General features: G+C 31.7%; 1 protein-coding gene and 1 long non-coding RNA gene across 2 annotated transcripts; one reads left to right on the forward strand and one right to left on the reverse strand.

The window, feature by feature from the left end:
* Positions 1 to 1,656: 1,656 nt before the first annotated feature.
* LOC133034015 (uncharacterized) lies at positions 1,657 to 2,917 on the reverse strand. The gene is made up of 3 exons (XR_009685990.1): positions 2,402 to 2,917; positions 2,226 to 2,324; positions 1,657 to 2,055 (listed from the first exon to the last, which is right to left on the reverse strand). It is a non-coding gene; the product is annotated as an uncharacterized LOC133034015 (long non-coding RNA).
* A 12,479-nt stretch (positions 2,918 to 15,396) lies between these two features.
* On the forward strand, positions 15,397 to 16,422 carry LOC115720641 (germin-like protein subfamily 1 member 17). Its single transcript, XM_030649805.2, is given in 3 exon segments — positions 15,397 to 15,544; positions 15,546 to 15,597; positions 15,721 to 16,422. Coding segments are annotated over 3 exon segments (681 nt in total). The 5' UTR covers positions 15,397 to 15,472; the 3' UTR covers positions 16,278 to 16,422.
* Positions 16,423 to 19,048: the final 2,626 nt, after the last annotated feature.

A 19,048-nucleotide genomic window follows, 5' to 3' on the forward strand; every position in this document is an offset into this window, starting at 1 on the left:
TGGGATAAGCTCTGCCTTCCCAAATCTCTTGGGGGCCTAGGGTTCCGGAAAACCAGAGAAATGAACTTGGCCTTTCGGCTAAGTAGGGGTGGAACATTCTGAATGGTTGTCACTCTCTGTGCTGCCAGATTTAGGAATCATAATACCTTAAAGGGAAGGAGTTCCTTGACTGTAACTACAAAGATTCAGACTCCTAGTTCTAGAAAAATGTTGTTAAAACCAATTCAATATTAAGGAAAGATGCCTATAAAATGGTGAGTGATGGCAGGGATACTAAAATTTGGAAGGCCCGTTGGATCCCTCATATCAAAGATTTTATCCCGAAATCTAATGGTGGTCCTACCAATGATCAATGCAAAGTTGCCGATCTCTTGGCTTCCAATGATGGTTAGGATGTCAAAAAGTTGAACAACCTCTTTGATCAAGAGACTGTGCCTGCAATCTTAAAAGGGGGTACTCCCTCTGGTCAGGGCAATGATAAGTGGGTTTAGAATCTTGAGAGTGATGGCTAGTTCTCGAGTAAATCTGCCTACCTTGCTCAAGCGCTGGAAAGGGCTCCTCACTGTGAGATAGCGACGTCACTTTGGAACAAGCTCTGGAACAGTAGAATTCTAGAGCGCCATAAAGTACTTTGGTGGAGTATCATGTCCATTGCGCTCCCTGTTCGGTCTGTGATCAGGAATAGATTTTACATTGAAGATACAAGCTGTTCTCTCTGTGGGATGGGGGAGAAATCTTTAGAACACTTATTTCTTGCTTGCGATGTGGCTTTTCACTTTTGGCAGGCGTCTCCGTGGGGTATTTATCCTGTTTGTGATATCGTTATTCGCATGTGGGAATGGGTCAAATTCATTTGGGACCTCAAACATAGGGGAATTCCTGAGGGGAATATCTTCCTTTATGCTTCGATTGTTGTTGACACCATCTGGAGGATCCGTAATGATAAGGTACACAATAATAGTCCAATTTGATGTGAAGAAGTGTATTGACTCTATTTGTACTTCTTTTGTAGATTTACATACTTCGTTTTCCTTTCCCTTGCTCTGTGCTTAAAGGAGGCTTGGAATCCATCTCCACATGATTGGATTAAGTTGAATTGCAATGTTAGTGTAACACCCTAACTTATTAGGCATGTTAGCGCGATTTTAAACGTACTGTGCAGCTCGTGTCTAATCAACGAGATTAATGAAAAACGTGATTAATTAAAATTTTTCTTATTTAATTAGGAACATAAAGTAATACATTTGTAAAATCTCGGGATCTCATTTACAAAAATTTATTATTCATATACAAAAGTTTGTCGCCTGGCAACTATACAGTAAAAGCCCTGATGTCCCAAAGATCGTACGCTCCAGGCCTAACCGCCCGGACATGTGCACAGTACGTGACACTTCAACGCGCATCACTAATGAGGCTGACTGGAAAAGTAATTTTTAGTGACGTTCCAAACGTGTCACCGAATGCTTTTGCACTCATTGTCTGCGCGTCACTATAGGGGTACAGTGTTAGGTTTTGTCAGACTAGAAAAACAACAGCCACTTACATGGAGTGTCACTATATCCTATTTTATTTTTTTTTTCCTTTTTTTATTAATATTTTTAGAGATATAGTGACACACCAAAAGTGCCTCTACATTATATATTTTTTTAAAAAAAATATAATAATTAATTATTTTAATTCAAATTTTATATATTATAAATAATAATTTATATTAATTATATACAAATACAATTAACTATAACAATAATAATTTTAATTGACCAAATGTAAAATTTATATAAATTAGACCATTATAATAATTCACGTCAACACAACTAATAAATATTACATATTAATTCATTATACCAATAAATCCATAACTATAAAATTATAAAATAACTATTGGTCTATTAAAACAAAAAACAACTAAATAACCGATAACATATCACTTGCCCATTGGTCTATTAAAACAAAAAACAACTAACGTCAGTAAGTTTGAATAACCGATAACATCTCACTTGCCCAATGCTCTTTCACTTCATCAATTTATTCTTCTGTATAATTTGCATCACTTAACTACAAAATTTAAAAATAAATAATATATTAATTAAAGTTATCATCATATATTCATTCTTAATAATAATAATAATAATAATAATAATAATAATAATAATAATAATAATAATAATAATAATAATAATAATAATAATGTATGACATATTTATATAGTTTGTATGTTAATATACCTCGGCCAAAAAGTGTTTCCGGTTCGAAGCTTGAATTAAATCTTTCATCATCTTCATTACATAATATCCACATTCGGTGTCTTCCAGTTGATGTGGACACTAAAGATTTTTCTTTAAATTAACAAAGATCTTAACAAAATATAATTTAATTTTTTTCTTAGAAAAAGAATACGTACAGTTGGGCGTCGAACTTTTAGCTTCGGTGGAATTTCTTTCCTTATAGCCCTGTAGTAAGTTTGAAATGCCAATGTGACCGTCTCTCTAATATTAGGTCGATTACTCAAGTGTGAGTTTTTGGGATCCATGAAACATAACCAATAAGAGTCCGGCACCAATAATATCAACATCCAATTCTCACTACATAATCCATCTATTATAGCAAACAAATAATTCAAATAATTCAACCAACATGCAATAAGTTTTCATCCTTATACCACCGCAACACAATCAAATTTTCGCAGAACCTACTTCACTAAGGGACACAAGTTAGAAACCTTCCGTTATCACCGCAACACACAATTAATATTAAAACCTACTTCACTATGGATGAATATTTAGGATATTCAAACTCCTCTAACATTGGTATAATATTAATTAACATAAAAAAATTAATATGCACACGTACCTCTTCTAATTTAAAATGATCACGTTAACTTTGTAAGAATCCTTGCTAGTAACCAAAACACTAATAATAACATTGAAAAAAAAAACTATTAAAATAGGTAATAGAAATGACAATCATCATTATCAAGCTAATAATAGTAATAAAAAAAAAGTATAGTTTGGTTTGCTTATTATTCTCTTTCTTATGTTTGAGATTTGAAAATACCACTAGAAAATTATTATTTTCCAATAAAGTAATGATTTAAGAGAGGAGACAACATAGTATTTAAAAAAAAAAATTCATGTAAACTTTGACTATCAAAAAAGGTCAAAACTTTATTAGCTTTTCTATTATTTTATTAAAACTAAAATTATAATTTATAATATTTGTTTTCTAAAAGATTTTTATCATGCTAAAAAATATTTTAATTTTCATATTTAGATTAAAGCTCTAGATACAAAATAGAGTATACCCAAATTTTAATTAATTTTTTACTCTTTCAATTTTTTTGAGCTTGTACTCAACAAATTCTATTTTAAAATAATCTAAAATAACAAAAAAAAAAAAAACATAAATAAAAAACAACATAAATAATCTGAAATTAAAAAAAAAATTATATTTAGATTCAAGTTTTAAATGCAAAATTAGGGTATACCTAAATTTTCTATTTTAAAATAATCTAAATAACAAAAAAAAAAAACCATAAATAAAAAAATAACATAAATAATCTGAAATTAAAAAAAAAATATTTAGATTCTAGTTTTAAATACAAAATTAGGGTATACCTAAATTTTAACTAATTTTTTTATCTTGAAATTTTTTTGAGGTTATACACAACCCACATTATTTTAACATAATCTGAAATGAAAAAAAAAATAATAAACGAAAATGAAAATTAAAAAAAAAATAAAATTGTTACCTGAGATGGAGGAGCACACAGCGCCTAAGATGGAGGAGCACCGGTCTCTGGCTGAGAGGGAGGAGCTCTGCGCTGGCCTGAGATGAAGAAGAAAAAAAAACTAAATATTTATAAAAAGAAACTAAACAAAATAAAAAACCATTACACTTACCTCCTTTGACCTTTGGAAGATAGTCTTTGATCTTGGAGGGTATCGCCGGTAGCAGGAACAATTTTTTTTTGGGTCTGAGTGGCTAGTATCGTGTGGGAGCAGTGGCCTGGTATGGTGGAGCTGTGTTTTTAGGGGAGAAGCAGGAATATTGGGACGATATAATAAGGATGAAATAAAATGGGATTAGGGCTGATATGTATTTTCCTTTTTTTTTTTAATAAAATGGTATACGGTGACGCGCAAAGGGTGTGAGCAAACATGTTTCCCCACGTTTTTTGCGCGTCACTAAAGCCACGTGGCTTTAGTGACGCGCAGAAAACATGGGAAAACACGTTTGCTGACACGCGTGGCACGTCTCCATAGGCCATGGTTTTTTTTTAATTTAATTTTTAAAAAATTATATATTTTGGGTTTTAGTATTTAGTGACACTCCATATTTTTAGTGACACACATTTCGCGTAATAAACACTGAACATTTAGAGTCTAATGTTGTGTGTCACTAAAAGCCACTCTTAATTTTTTAGTGACCCACACTTTTATGAGTGTCACTATATGGTCACTAAAAGCCTAATTTCTAGTAGTGGTGCAATCTTCATCTGCTCGCCCTCACGGTTGCTCAGCCTTAGTCTTGCCCTTAGCTACATATGGAAATAGCACTGTGAGTCGACAGACTCAGTAAGAAAAGCATAACATAAAACATAATAATATCCTAGGTTATAATCAGGCGCCCATACACCTAACCATAACCCTATCCCTGTGTCCCACACGGTACTGAGTCTAGAACGTTCGTACGACCATACTATCGATCATAATGTCAGCCTATACTCAATATGCCGGTCATACTCCAGCCATATTGATGTGACAACATCGATCAGTATTTCAGCCAACATACATTTATCTGTAATTAATACAACTCTACTTATATTATTATTGCTATCAATATATTCTATCAGGCATGAACAACATGTATGCGAAGCATGTAATAACATATGCATGGCATTATACTAATCACATTGATTATTATAACATAGATAAGTAACACGCTAAATCACTTTTCAGGGACTTAAACTTGAAACTAAGAGTTTCCCTATCGATAAATAACATGTCGATAACCTAAAATCACAAAAATGGTAAAAACTAGGGTTCCCAAAATTGCCCAACTGGTAGACCGGTTCCCGAACCGGAATTCCAGTTCTGTGGGGTTTCCTAGGGACCAAGCGAAATTCCGGTTCCTACAGGTTCCACTGAACCAGAATTCCGGTTCAGTGCAGAAAAACTTCAAAATTTCATAACTCCCTCAAATCAACCCCAAATAAAACCAAACCTTCCAAACCTGTTTTATACATCCCAAAGAACATACTCAAGGCAATAAAACACTACTACATGCACAGAAAAAAAAACTTGCCATTAAAGACCAAAGTGTATACTACTAGATATGCACAATAAACCCAAGCTTATTATTCACTGATGTTCAGATTTAGTCTTTCCTTACTTGCACTTATAAAGAGACTGTGAGTCAACAAACTCATCAACAAGAAAAGCATGCATAATATAACAAATATCTAATTTATAACGAAGTGCCCATACACTCAGTTACTATAAATCAACTAACTGTGATCCAAATATTCCTACCTATAATATGATTAACCATTATACTAATATAATTCTAGTACTCTAGTCGTATTTATGTTGGTATCGTTAATTCATACTATCTAATACCCTCTAGCATCACTAGATATTAGTATCTAAATGTAAATCTATGTATATGTATATTGATATCTCTAGTATACTAGGTAAACGATATCATAAACATGTATAACTAAACATGTGCATATGTGCATCTAAATACTTTTCTCACCTAGAATCCAATTCAAGTGTGCCAACCAACCTAAATGGAATTCCGTTCAAAGATTGGAGGCCTTTAGTCACATTAGCGGTAAATTAGTAAGTGTCTATCTCAAACACTTTCGAATAACTAGATACAAAATCTAGGGTTTCCCTATCAATCTATTAAGTGAAAATACCCTAAATACACCTAAAATGCAAGAATCAGGTCACCCCTTGGGATTGGCAATTCAGTTAACCGAATCTACATTCTAGTTAACTGTTTGGAAACTTGTTCACCAATACCAATAACCGGATAACTAATTATCAGGCAAAAACCCTAACTAATTTTTTTTTAAATTCTAGCCTTCAAAACCTGATTAAATCATCACCAATCTTCCCCAAACTTTCCACAATAGTTTAGTGTACTAAACAAGACTAATACAAAGCCTTAAAAAAGATTTAACCCGTAAATATAAAATCTACCATTACAGCTCAAGTTTTAAACTATAAAGCTCTAAATTCCCATTTTCAAAGTCTATTTCAATAAGCTCAAATAACTCTAACAAAAAATTATTCAAATAACTCTACTCTAACCTTAATATATAAAACTATAATTTATTTAAACACAAAATGCCTAATCATATAATAGAAAACTAAATAAAATGTTTTCTTTCACCAGCAAGCTTCCAAACACCTCAAGAACAATACCTTTTCCAAGAGTTGACTCCAAGTGTTCGACAAAATAAGGAAATGAGGGTGACATTGATTTCTGTCTAAAAATTTCTATCAAAATTCTTAAAGGAATAATAAATGAATTCTATTTTCATTAATTACTCAAAAAGTACCAAAATGCCGCTCATAACAAAACTTTAATAAAGCCAAACCTAAGGATAAAGTTGTAATTTTCCTGTTCCACTAACACCAAAATTGGTTATTTCTAATGACCCGCAATTTATTTTTTGTCCTGTGTTTTTAAATGAGACTTTATTATTATATTTATACAGTGCAACAGTTTCATACACCATTGTTGAGAGTGACAGTGTCAGATTTATATGCAGAAAAAGTTTCTAAGTCTTATCCCTTTTCAAATAAACTTATGTAATCTAAGTGTGTGATCGTGTACAAGACTAAATCACCAACTGCAGTCAATTTTCATTTTCAAATAAGATGTCAAATTAGTAGAGATTTCTAAGCTAATTAATCTATTTTCCTCTGTTGAATCTTGTGCTCTCTTTCAAATCTGTTTCATAATATATGATATTCCTATGTATTTACTATTAGAATATTTTTATTATGGAAATTATTTTCTAATTAAGAAAATGATTTTCTATTTAAGGAAATAAATAAATAATTGATTTTCTGATAAATGAATATTTTATATTCATTAAATCTGGACAAAATCAATTATGTAATATTCTATATATGGTCAGATTTCTATATTCATTGCCTGATTTGATTTCCTGAATTAATTGTCAAAATATTCTGACAATTAATGTGGCACAGATACTGATGGAGTATCTCACCTATAAATATAGGGTCTCGGTCCCCGAGCTCCTCACTCATTCTGAATCCATTCAGCAAATTCCATCTAAAGAGAGTTGAGAGAGCGAGGAAGCCCGAACTCCAATACTGAAGCTATCGCAGGGATTGAAGCTCAAAGATCAATGGCTGGAGGTACATCGATCCTTTCATTGCATATATTATTGATATGATTTCATTATATTTTCCGCATTTTCATATCATTGTATATGCTATATTATATACACTATATATATAGTCTAACAGTTGGTATCAGAGCGGATTTATCTCTGCCTTGATTTTATTTGAGTTTCATATATATATATATATACATACATATACTGTTCATATATATACATATTTGTTTTCGGTTCTGTATATATATATATTTATATTCATACCATTTATATTATATATACTTTTTAATCAGTATATACATATATATATATATTTTATTGTTCATATATACATATATATTATATACTCATACATTCGTACGTGTATATATATATATTTTATATGTATATATGTTTATATATATATTGTATATTATATATATGTTTTGTCACATAATAATAATCATAATATTCATTTTTTTATTATGTGATATATACATGCATATATATATATACATGCGTATATATAATCACGATCGGTCCATGGTTTTGTTTTTTCCTTTTTTCATTTTTTGGTGTTTATTTCGAATTCTATATACATTACTATATTCGTATAGTATTATAGATCGATCTAAGCATTGAAAATTCATTGAAAAACTTAAAGATGGAAAAAATTTTCAGTTAAAACTTTTTCGGACCCGATTAGTTTCGTGATATTAAAGTATATATTTTTTCGTGTTTTCGTGCATAAAATCTATGTGGATCTCTTTATTATTTGATTTAGAACATTTTAGATTTGAAAACACGCAATTTGGTCGTCGGAAACGCAATTTCCGATCGGGTTTGGGTCGGGTTCGACGGACCCGCGTGCAGAAAAACGGGTCAAATTCGACCCGGTTTGGCTGGAGAAGACGACACAAACGACATGTCGTTTGTCAAAAAACGACGTGTCGTTTGTCAAAAAACGACGTGTCGTTTGCCCAAAAAACGACGTGTCGTTTTCCAAAAACGACGTGTCGTTTTTCCAAAACGACGTGTCGTTTTTCAAAAACGACGTGTCGTTTGAAACGCTTCATTTTCAGATGTCGTTTGAAAAAACGACATGTCGTTTTTCACAGTGTGAAAAACGACGTGTCGTTTGCATTCATTTTCAGCCCTTCAAATTTTGGAAAAACGACGTGTCGTTTTGCTTTTTGCAAAAACGACATGTCGTTTGGTAGTATGGATTTTTCAAAAAAAAAAAAGAAAAGGGAAAAATTCCGAATTTTTTTATAAATTTTTATTTATTTGGAATATTAATTATTTTCCCATTTCAGTGTTAATTTAGTCAATAAATTGCATTTAGTTAATTTTCCATTTTTGTTTAATACATATATATAGTATAAATTGAAAATGGAAATTTGTTTAAATTTGGTAATTTATTACATGATTTGTTTAGGCATGTAAAAATTGTGCTAATTTGTGCATTTAACTATATATTACCAAATTTTTGCAATTTATTGTCTAAATTAATTTTGAAAAATCTGCCATTAATTTCATATTAAGGAATTTGCATTTAATTAATTATCATACATTAATTGTATTATTTTGTAATTATTTGATAAATTTATGTTTAATGCAATTACTTTAGATATGTATGATTTAAATGCTATTCATAAATTCCTTTTATAGTGCTAGATATATTTAGAAATATTCAAACATTAAGATAGGTTGAATATTTTATTTAGCAATTAAGTTTCATAAAACTTCATAAAATTATTCATAAAATATTCATAAAACTTAATAAAATGAATAAAATATGAATAAAACGTAAGTAGTTTTGTGGTTTGACATAAGAAAACATGAACCTGGGACAAATGCTCATATCTAGAACGGTTTTTAATGATCTTCGGACGACCACACTAGGAGCACTAATCTCAGTGATTGTCTATTATGTTAATAACGAAATTACTTTTAGGTAGAGCCCAATACCTAATGTCTAAAGTGAAAATATAATTTTTTATAATTAGGGAGTAGCCACAGCATCTTTAATTATATAAAATTATATATTAATTAAAATTCACCTTAATGGACAAAACTTGTAATTAATTATTTGGATATAATAATTTTACCCCACAGGGATTTTATTATATTTTTATAATTAATTAGGATAATATATTAAGTTAAATTCTCTTAATTTACCCCACAGGGAGTTATGAGGATTTGAATTAATAGTGTTATCACAAATTTTAATTAAAGATAGATTTCATTCCTCCATTATTTCTAAATTAAATACTTCATTAAATCTATCATAAAGTTCATCTAATTTTATTAGATTTAAAATTTAGCCCACAGGCAATTTTAGATTTAATAAAATTTTCATCTTCATCATGTTTCTACATTGGTAAAACATGAATTCATTAAAGCCTCAATTCTTTTAAACATCTAAATTTTTTGTAATCCTATTCTTGCAGCTATTTCATCCACCTCTAAATATGCTGAAATCACTAGTGAAATCCCTGAGCTTAGGAGTGACAACTTCAAAATCTGGAAGGAACGAGTTCTTCTCCACCTAGCTTGCACTGACATGGATTATGCAATAAGGAAAGATGAACCAGCTGCTATCACTGATACTAGCACTGCTGCTGAGATTGCACTGCGTGAAAAGTGGGAGCAATCTAATCGTCTCTGCATCATGTTCATTATGTCCAGAATTCCTATGGGAATGCGTGGATCGGTGGAGCCACCTGAGAAGGTGAAAGACTTTATCAAAGTTATGGATGAGCAGTTTGACACTTCAGATAAATCTTTATTCATCAACCTCATCCAAGAGTTCTCGTCCACAAAACTCACCGGTGTTAAAGGAGTTCGAGAACACATTTCTAAAATGAGGGACATCACTGCTCATTTGAAGAAACTCGATGTTATCATTCCTGATACCTTCCTGGTTCATTACATTCTTCACAATCTTCCTTCACAGTATGGGCCTTTCAAAATTTCCTACAACACACATAAAGAAAAATGGACTATCAATGAATTGATGACCATGTGTGTTCAAGAGGAAGCCAGGCTCCTACAGGAGCAAGGAGAAAATGTTCACCTGACCACTCAACCTAAGAAACGCAAGCCATTCAAGAAGAACAAAGGGAAAAAGCCCATGGCTCCCAAGGCTGCCATAAAGAAAGATTCCATCAAATGTTTCTTTTGTAAACAAAAGGGACATGCTAAAAGGGAGTGCAGCCAGTTCAAGAAATGGATGGATGACAAAGGTAATCCAATTTCCTTAGTATGTTATGAATCTAATATGGCTAATGTTAATCTTAACACATGGTGGATTGATTCCGGTTCAACAATTCACATAACAAATTCCTTGCAGGATATTCAAAATCTAAGGAAGCCAGTGGCAAGTGAGCAAAGCATCTTATCTGGAAACAAGATGGGCTCACATGTGGAAGCTATTGGAACATGCAATTTAGTTTTAAGTAATGGTTTTATTTTAAAGTTAGAAAAGACCTTTTATGTACCAAGTTTCTCTAGAAACTTGATTTCAGTTTCAAGACTTATACCCTTTGGTTTTTCCTTTACATTTTCAGACAAATATTTCAATTTATATTATAAATCTGAATGTGTTGGAAATGGTATTTTGTCTGATGGTCTTTACTGCCTTAATTTACAAAATAATACCACTAATAATGTTATGCATGTTCACGCTGGCACTAAAAGATGTGTTATGAAAGAGGATTCCTGTACATTGTGGCACCGGAGATTGGGACATATCTCCATTGATAGAATTAAAAGGTTGGTAAAAGATGGGGTACTCAATACCTTAGATTTTATCGACTTTGATACTTGTGTGGATTGCATTAAGGGAAAGCAAACCTCCAAGTTCTGTCAAAACTGGTGTCCATAGGAGTTCTGAAATATTAGAAATCATTCATACCGATATATGTAGTCCGGGATATGGAGTCACATGGTCAGAAATACTTCATCTCATTCATAGATGATTACTCACGCTACATGTATATCTACTTACTTCATAATAAAAGTGAAGCATTAGATGTCTTTAAGATATTTAAAGTCAAGTAGAGAAACAATGCAACAAGCAAATTAAGATAGTGAGATCGATAGAGGAGGTGAGTATTATGGTAGATACACAGAAGATGGACAAGCACCTGGTGCATTTGCGAAGTTTCTTGAAGAAAATGGGATTGTTGCCCATTACACCTTGCCCGGTACACCCGAGCAAAATGGTGTTGCAGAAAGAAGAAACCGAACATTAATGGACATGGTGCGGAGTATGCTTAGTAGCAACTCTAACCTTCCTAAATCCTTGTGGACTGAAGCATTAAAGACATCCGAGTACATATTAAACCGAGTTCCAACAAAGGCAGTCTCAAAAACTCCTTTTGAATTATGGAAAGGTTGGAAACCAAGTTTGAATCATGTACGCATTTGGGGATGTCCATCTGAAGTCAGAATATATAATCCACAAGAGAAGAAATTGGACCCAAGGACCATAAGCGGATTCTTTATAGGGTACGCTGAAAAGTCTAAAGGTTACAAGTTTTATTGTCCATCTCATAGCACAAGAATTGTGGAATCAAGGAATGCAAAATTTCTTGAGAATGCCTTGATCAGTGGGAGTGATCAATCAAAGGACTTAGGTCCTGAGAAAGATCCTTCAGAACCTTCCACTTCAAAAGCAAGATTGATAATGGTTAACACTCCTGTAGTTCAAACGAATGTTGAACAACCATTACCAATCACTGAAGATCCACAAGTTGGTAATGATAATCCAGTAGATCAAAATGTTCAAGAGTTGCCTGCAACTGTTGAACAACCTGCTGAACCTGCTGCTGCTCCACAAGAGCCTGTTGGTGAAGTCTTAAGAAGATCTACTAGACCTATCAAACCAAGGATTTATAAAGACTATGTTGTGTATTTATTAGAATCTGATATTGGAATTGGAAATGATCCAGAAACGTTTTTACAAGCTATGAACAGTAGAGAATCAAAATTGTGGTACAATGCTATGGATGATGAAATGAATTCTATGAGGTGCAACAGAGTCTGGGAACTTGTAAAGTTGCCTAATGGGGCGAGAGCCATTGGCTGTAAATGGGTCTATAAAACTAAGAAAGACTCATTAGGCAACACTGAGAGGTACAAAGCGAGACTTGTTGCTAAAGGATTCACTCAAGAGGAAGGAATTGACTATACGGAGACTTTTTCTCCTGTATCAAAGAAAGATTCCCTCAGAGTCATCTTGGCATTAGTTGCTCATTTTGATTTAGAGCTGGAGCAGATGGATGTAAAAACTGCTTTTCTGAATGGTGATCTAGAGGAGGAGGTATACATGAAACAACCAGAAGGATTCACCTCTAGTGAAGGTCAGGATTTGGTATGCAAGCTCAAGAAGTCCATCTATGGATTAAAACAAGCATCCCGCCAATGGTATTTAAAATTTCATGATGTCATCTCTTCCTTTGGATTTGAAGAGAATGTCATGGATCAATGCATATACCTGAAGGAAAGTGGGAGTAAAATTTGTTTTCTTGTTTTATATGTGGACGATATTCTTCTTGCATCCAATGATAAAGGGTTGCTACGTGAAGTGAAACAATTTCTTTCAAAGAACTTTGAGATGAAAGACATGGGTGAAGCATCCTATGTCATAGGCATTAAGATTCATAGAGATAGATACCGAGGTATCTTAGGTTTATCTCAAGAAGCCTACATCAACAGAGTTTTAGAAAGATTTCATATGAAAGATTGTTCACCGAGCGTTGCTCCAATTATGAAGGGTGATAAATTAAATTTGAGCCAGTGCCCAAAGAATGATTTTGAAAGAGAACAAATGAAGAACATTCCTTATGCTTCTGCTGTTGGAAGCCTAATGTATGCTCAGGTGTGCACAAGACCCGACATTGCTTATTCTGTCGGAATGTTAGGAAGATTTCAGAGTAACCCGGGGATAGACCACTGGAAAGCTGCAAAGAAAGTTATGAGGTATCTTCAGGGTACTAAGGATTACAAACTGATGTTCAAACGAACTGACAATCTAGAAGTAGTTGGCTACTCGTACTCGCATTTCGCCGGTTGCGTGATTCACGTAAATCTACATCTCGGTTACGTGTTTATGTTTGCCGGTGGAGCCGTGTCTGGAGGAGTAACAAACAAACTTTGACTGCTACTTCTACTATGGAGGCTGAGTTCGTTTCTTGTTTTGAGGCTACATCACATGGTGTATGGCTAAAGAGTTTCATTTCAGGCCTTAGAGTGGTTGATTCCATTGCAAGGCCGCTAAAGATGTTCTGTGACAATTCAGCTGCTGTTTTCATGGCTAAGAACAACAAAAGTGGAAGTCGAAGCAAGCACATCGACATTAAGTACTTAGCTATTAGAGAACGTGTTAAGGAAAATAAAGTGGTCATTCAACACATTAGCACTGAATTGATGATTGCCGATCCTATGACAAAAGGCTTGCCACCTCATAAATTCAAGGATCATGTAGAGAACATGGGACTTGGTTCCCTTATGTAATTTGTACAAATAAAGTTATTATTAATGAAACTCTTATTTTTGATTTTTCTCATATTTATGCGCATCTTAATTTTACATTTGAGAAAAATTTCAGAGGACCTGAATAAACATAAGGTTTAGGGTTTATTCACTTAAGTACATTGCCACATAAAGTACATTGTTATATAATAAATGTATTGTAATACATGGAAGATAATACTCGATTCATAATGAGGACATGTCGCTATGATTCGTATGTTTATTATATAATGAGGAACGTTGGGTTTGAATATTTTAGTTTAAATGCTGACCAAGTGGGAGAATATTAGAATATTTTTATTATGGAAATTATTTTCTAATTAAGAAAATGATTTTCTATTTAAGGAAATAAATAAATAATTGATTTTCTGATAAATGAATATTTTATATTCATTAAATCTGGACAAAATCAATTATGTAATATTCTATATATGGTCAGATTTCTATATTCATTGCCTGATTTGATTTCCTGAATTAATTGTCAAAATATTCTGACAATTAATGTGGCACAGATACTGATGGAGTATCTCACCTATAAATATAGGGTCTCGGTCCCCGAGCTCCTCACTCATTCTGAATCCATTCAGCAAATTCCATCTAAAGAGAGTTGAGAGAGCGAGGAAGCCCGAACTCAAATACTGAAGCTATCGCAGGGATTGAAGCTCAAAGATCAATGGCTGGAGGTACATCGATCCTTTCATTGCATATATTATTGATATGATTTCATTATATTTTCCGCATTTTCATATCATTGTATATGCTATATTATATACACTATATATATAGTCTAACATTTACTAGCAATACCTAGAACTACTAAACCAACTGCAGATTTTTATCAAATTTTCTGACAAGACTATAGTTGCAATTTAATGTTAGAAAAACTAGGACATTTTTAGTAAATCCACATGTTATATTCATTTTGCTTTTAACTAAGAAATGTCAGTTAATTATATGCGGTTTCCTATTTCAAATGTTTGAAAAGTTTTGTGATTACTTGCATATATAATATGTATACATAAATGTGTGTGTGTGTGTGTTCACATCATAGACCAAGCTATATATATTTTTTTAAAAAATAAATGGACTGAGTATATATAATAATATAGAAAATTCCTTCTGGTTCAAATAAGCATAGACATCCGCAGCAAAATTAAAGTAGATACAAAACTTAACGAAAAGAATAATGTATTTGCTTGAAAAGGTAAACAAAATAAAATAAAATAAATGATAAGAGTGGGTGAAGAAGCCCAATTAAAATGACTAGTTCAATAACGTTGTCATTAATAAATCTCCTTTTGGAAGAAACACTTTATTTAACACATATAATTACCAAGTCACTACTAAACCAAATTTACCAAGTCTTTTATGGAGAAAACAAGCAAGTCTAGGTAGCTATGATATGCTCCCTGGATTAAGAGAGACTTGTTCAGAAACTTCCATCTATAAATATGAGAAGTAGGAATCCATCCATAATTATCAAATCTCACTCAAGCAAAAGAAAGCAAAACTTGATATATAGATTTATAACATAGCATTTATAGTTGCAAATTGATCAACAAGTACTCCAACATGAAAGGTATTCATTTTCTTCTTTCACTTACTGTGTTGGCTTTGGCAGCCTTCATAGCCTCTCGCCTCGACTCCAAGCCCTCTCCAAGATTTTTGCGTGGCTGTAGATGAACCCCACAAAGCTTGTATGTATACATTTCTTTCATTACTAACTTATCATAACATTTTTCTCTATCGTTATTCTATTCTATAACTAGCTACTGATAGTGATAAGATATACTAACAAAATATTCTTTCTTTCCAAGTAGTATTTGTGAATGGAAAATTCTGCAAGGATCCCAAGCTTGCTAAGGCTGAGGATTTTTTCTTTTCTGGGCTCAATGTTCCAAGAGACACACACAACCCAGTTGGATCTAATGTGACCCAATTGAATGTGGACAAAATTCCAGGACTCAACACACTCGGAATATCATTGGCTCGTATTGATTATGCACCATACGGCCAAAATCCACCTCACACACATCCTCGTGGCTCTGAAATCCTAGTTGTTGCTAAGGGAACCCTCTACGTGGGCTTCGTATCGTCGAACCAAGACGGAAACCGGTTGTTTACCAAGGTTTTGAAAGAGGGAGATGTGTTTGTATTCCCAATTGGTTTAATTCACTTTCAATTCAATCCAACACATGCTCCAGCTGTTGCCTTTGCTGGTCTCAGTAGCCAAAATGCAGGAACTATCACCATTGCAAATTCAGTATTTGGATCAAATCCTGCTATTAACCCTCATGTCCTTACTAAGGCTTTTCAAGTTGACAAGAATGTCATTGACCAACTCCAGAAGCAGTTCTGGTATGGCAATGACAATTAAACATGGTTCAGAAGAAGAAAGTCTATGAATTGAATAATCTTTTTTTATATACAATATATGTTCGTTTTCTATTATCCAATAAGTACCAAATAGTTTGGTCATGATTGAATTTGTACCTCATTGATATTTTTAAATAAAATCCATTTAATATAATAATTTTTAATTCTTGATAATAAACTATATTACTTATATATACACAGACATAAATTGATTAACGAAGTGAATCAGTCATTTTGCGTCATTTAAATCAATGTAGGTTATGAGCAATAGTTACTAGTTCATAGAGATATAAAACAATATATAAATTATCATGCTTACATATTTATTTTTTATCATTTAAGTCTCTAAAAATTATTTTAATAATTATATATTCAATTTAATCAATATATTAATTACATCAGTACTTAAGCTAATATGTTCTTTAAAATGCTTACTTTGAAAAATAAAATATTTACACTGTTCCTCAACTATATATAGATTTTAGTAAATTAGTCATTAAGCTTTTTTGTTTTTTATCAAATTGATTTTTAAATATATAAATTTTGATCAGTTAATCCAGGAATTTTATCTTTCTTTTTAAAAAAGAAAAGAAAAATTGATCTTCAAACTTTTTTTTTTTACATTATAAGTCCTCATTGCTATATAATAGTTATTTTGTTGATTTATATTTATTTATTTTATTTTTTTAGTTTATTTTTTTGTGAATTTCAAATATTTTATGATTTTATGTGAACATAATTTGAAAAATTAATGCATGATTTTTATTTAATTCTCTACTTTAATCATTATTGTCAAATATTTAAAATATTTTATTTATAAATATATATTTAGAATATGCAAAAAAAAAAAAATAATTTGAATGAGATTGCATAAATGTTTTTGAAAAATTGAAAAAGTACGTAAATAAATATTTTTTCATTCAGACACTAATTAAGTAAATGATATTTTTTTAAGATTATTTTTTTATTTATGCTCACTAGAAAACAATCGGCAGATATTTAAAAAAATTTAAATTATATATATAAAATAAATCATAATATTTAATTAATAACAACTAAGTAATGAATCGTATCAAATTATAATCTAATTGTTTATTTAATTTTGTATGAAAAATTAGGTGTGTACAAACAGACTAATCCAATTCGTATTAACAAAATCACGTTATTATAATAGAAGTCAGACACGACTTGTATAACATGATGTTAGGCTTGACCGCTCGAATTGTTATAAAAATTGATAAATTTATAGAAAACTATCCTATAATTTCAAAACTGTTCTTATTACCGTATCTCACTTGTACTCAACATTACATTCAAGGGTACGTGTTGTTATTGTCTTATCTCACGTGTATAACATGATGTTAGGCTTGACCCTAATATGTTTGTTGTATTTATAAAACAAATCAATTAATGAGTTAACTACTCACTTTTATAAATAAGTGACACTGCAAAAAATTTTAATTTTAGTCACAACAAAACTTGTAACTAAAAGTAAAAAAGTTGTGATTACTTTTATATGTTGTGACTAAAAGGTCCGTGGCTAAATTGTTAGTCACAAAAATTACAATTTGTTGTGACTAAATGTATTTTTAATCACAATATTTATTGTGACTAAAACTAAATTAGTCATAACTGTTAGACTATAATATAGTGTATGTAATATAACATATACAAATGATATGAAATGCGGAAAAATAACTGTAATCATATCTATAATATATGCAATGAAAGGATCAATATACCTCCAGCCATTGATCTTTGAGCTTCAATCCCTGCGATAGCTTCGGTATAGGAGTTCGAGCTTCCTCGCTCTCTCAACTCTCTTTAGATGGAATTTGCTGAATGAATTCAGAATGAGTGAGGAGCTCGGGGACCGACACCCTATATTTATAGGTGAGATACTCCATCAGTATCTGCGCCACATTAATTGTCAGAATATTTTGACAATTAATTCAGGAAATCAAATCAGGTAATGAATATAGAAATCTGACCATATATAGAATATTACATAATTGATTTTGTCCAGATTCAATGAATATAAAATATTCATTTATCAGAAAATCAATTATTTATTTATTTCCTTAAATAGACAATCATTTCCTTAATTAGAAAATAATTTCCATAAATAAAATATTCTAATATTCTCCCACTTGGTCAGCATTTAAACTAAAATATTCAAACCCAACGTTCCTCATTATATAATAAATATATGAATCATAGCGACATGTCCTCATTATGAATCGAGTATTATCTTCCATGTATTACAATACATTTATTATATAACAATGTACTTTATGTGGCAATGTACTTAAGTGAATAAACCCTAAACCTTATGTTTATTCAGGTCCTCTGAATTTTTTTTTTTTCTCAAATGTAAAATTAAGATGCGCATAAATATGAGAAAAATCAAAATAAGAGTTTCATTGATAATAACTTTATTTGTACAAATTACATAAGGGAACCAAGTCCCATGTTCTCTACATGATCCTTGAATTTATGAGATGGCAAGCCTTTTGTCATAGGATCGGCAATCATCAATTCAGTGCTAATGTGTTGAATGACCACTTTATTTTCTTTAACACGTTCTCTAATAGCTAAGTACTTAATGTCGATGTGCTTGCTTCGACTTCCACTTTTGTTGTTCTTAGCCATGAAAACAGCAGCTGAATTGTCACAGAACATCTTTCGTGGCCTTGCAATGGAATCAACCACTCTAAGGCTTGAAATGAAACTCTTTAGCCATACACCATGTGATGTAGCCTCAAAACAAGA

Source organism: Cannabis sativa, chromosome 2 (assembly GCF_029168945.1).
Source record: "Cannabis sativa cultivar Pink pepper isolate KNU-18-1 chromosome 2, ASM2916894v1, whole genome shotgun sequence".
In the NCBI taxonomy this organism is placed as follows: Eukaryota; Viridiplantae; Streptophyta; class Magnoliopsida; order Rosales; family Cannabaceae; genus Cannabis; species Cannabis sativa.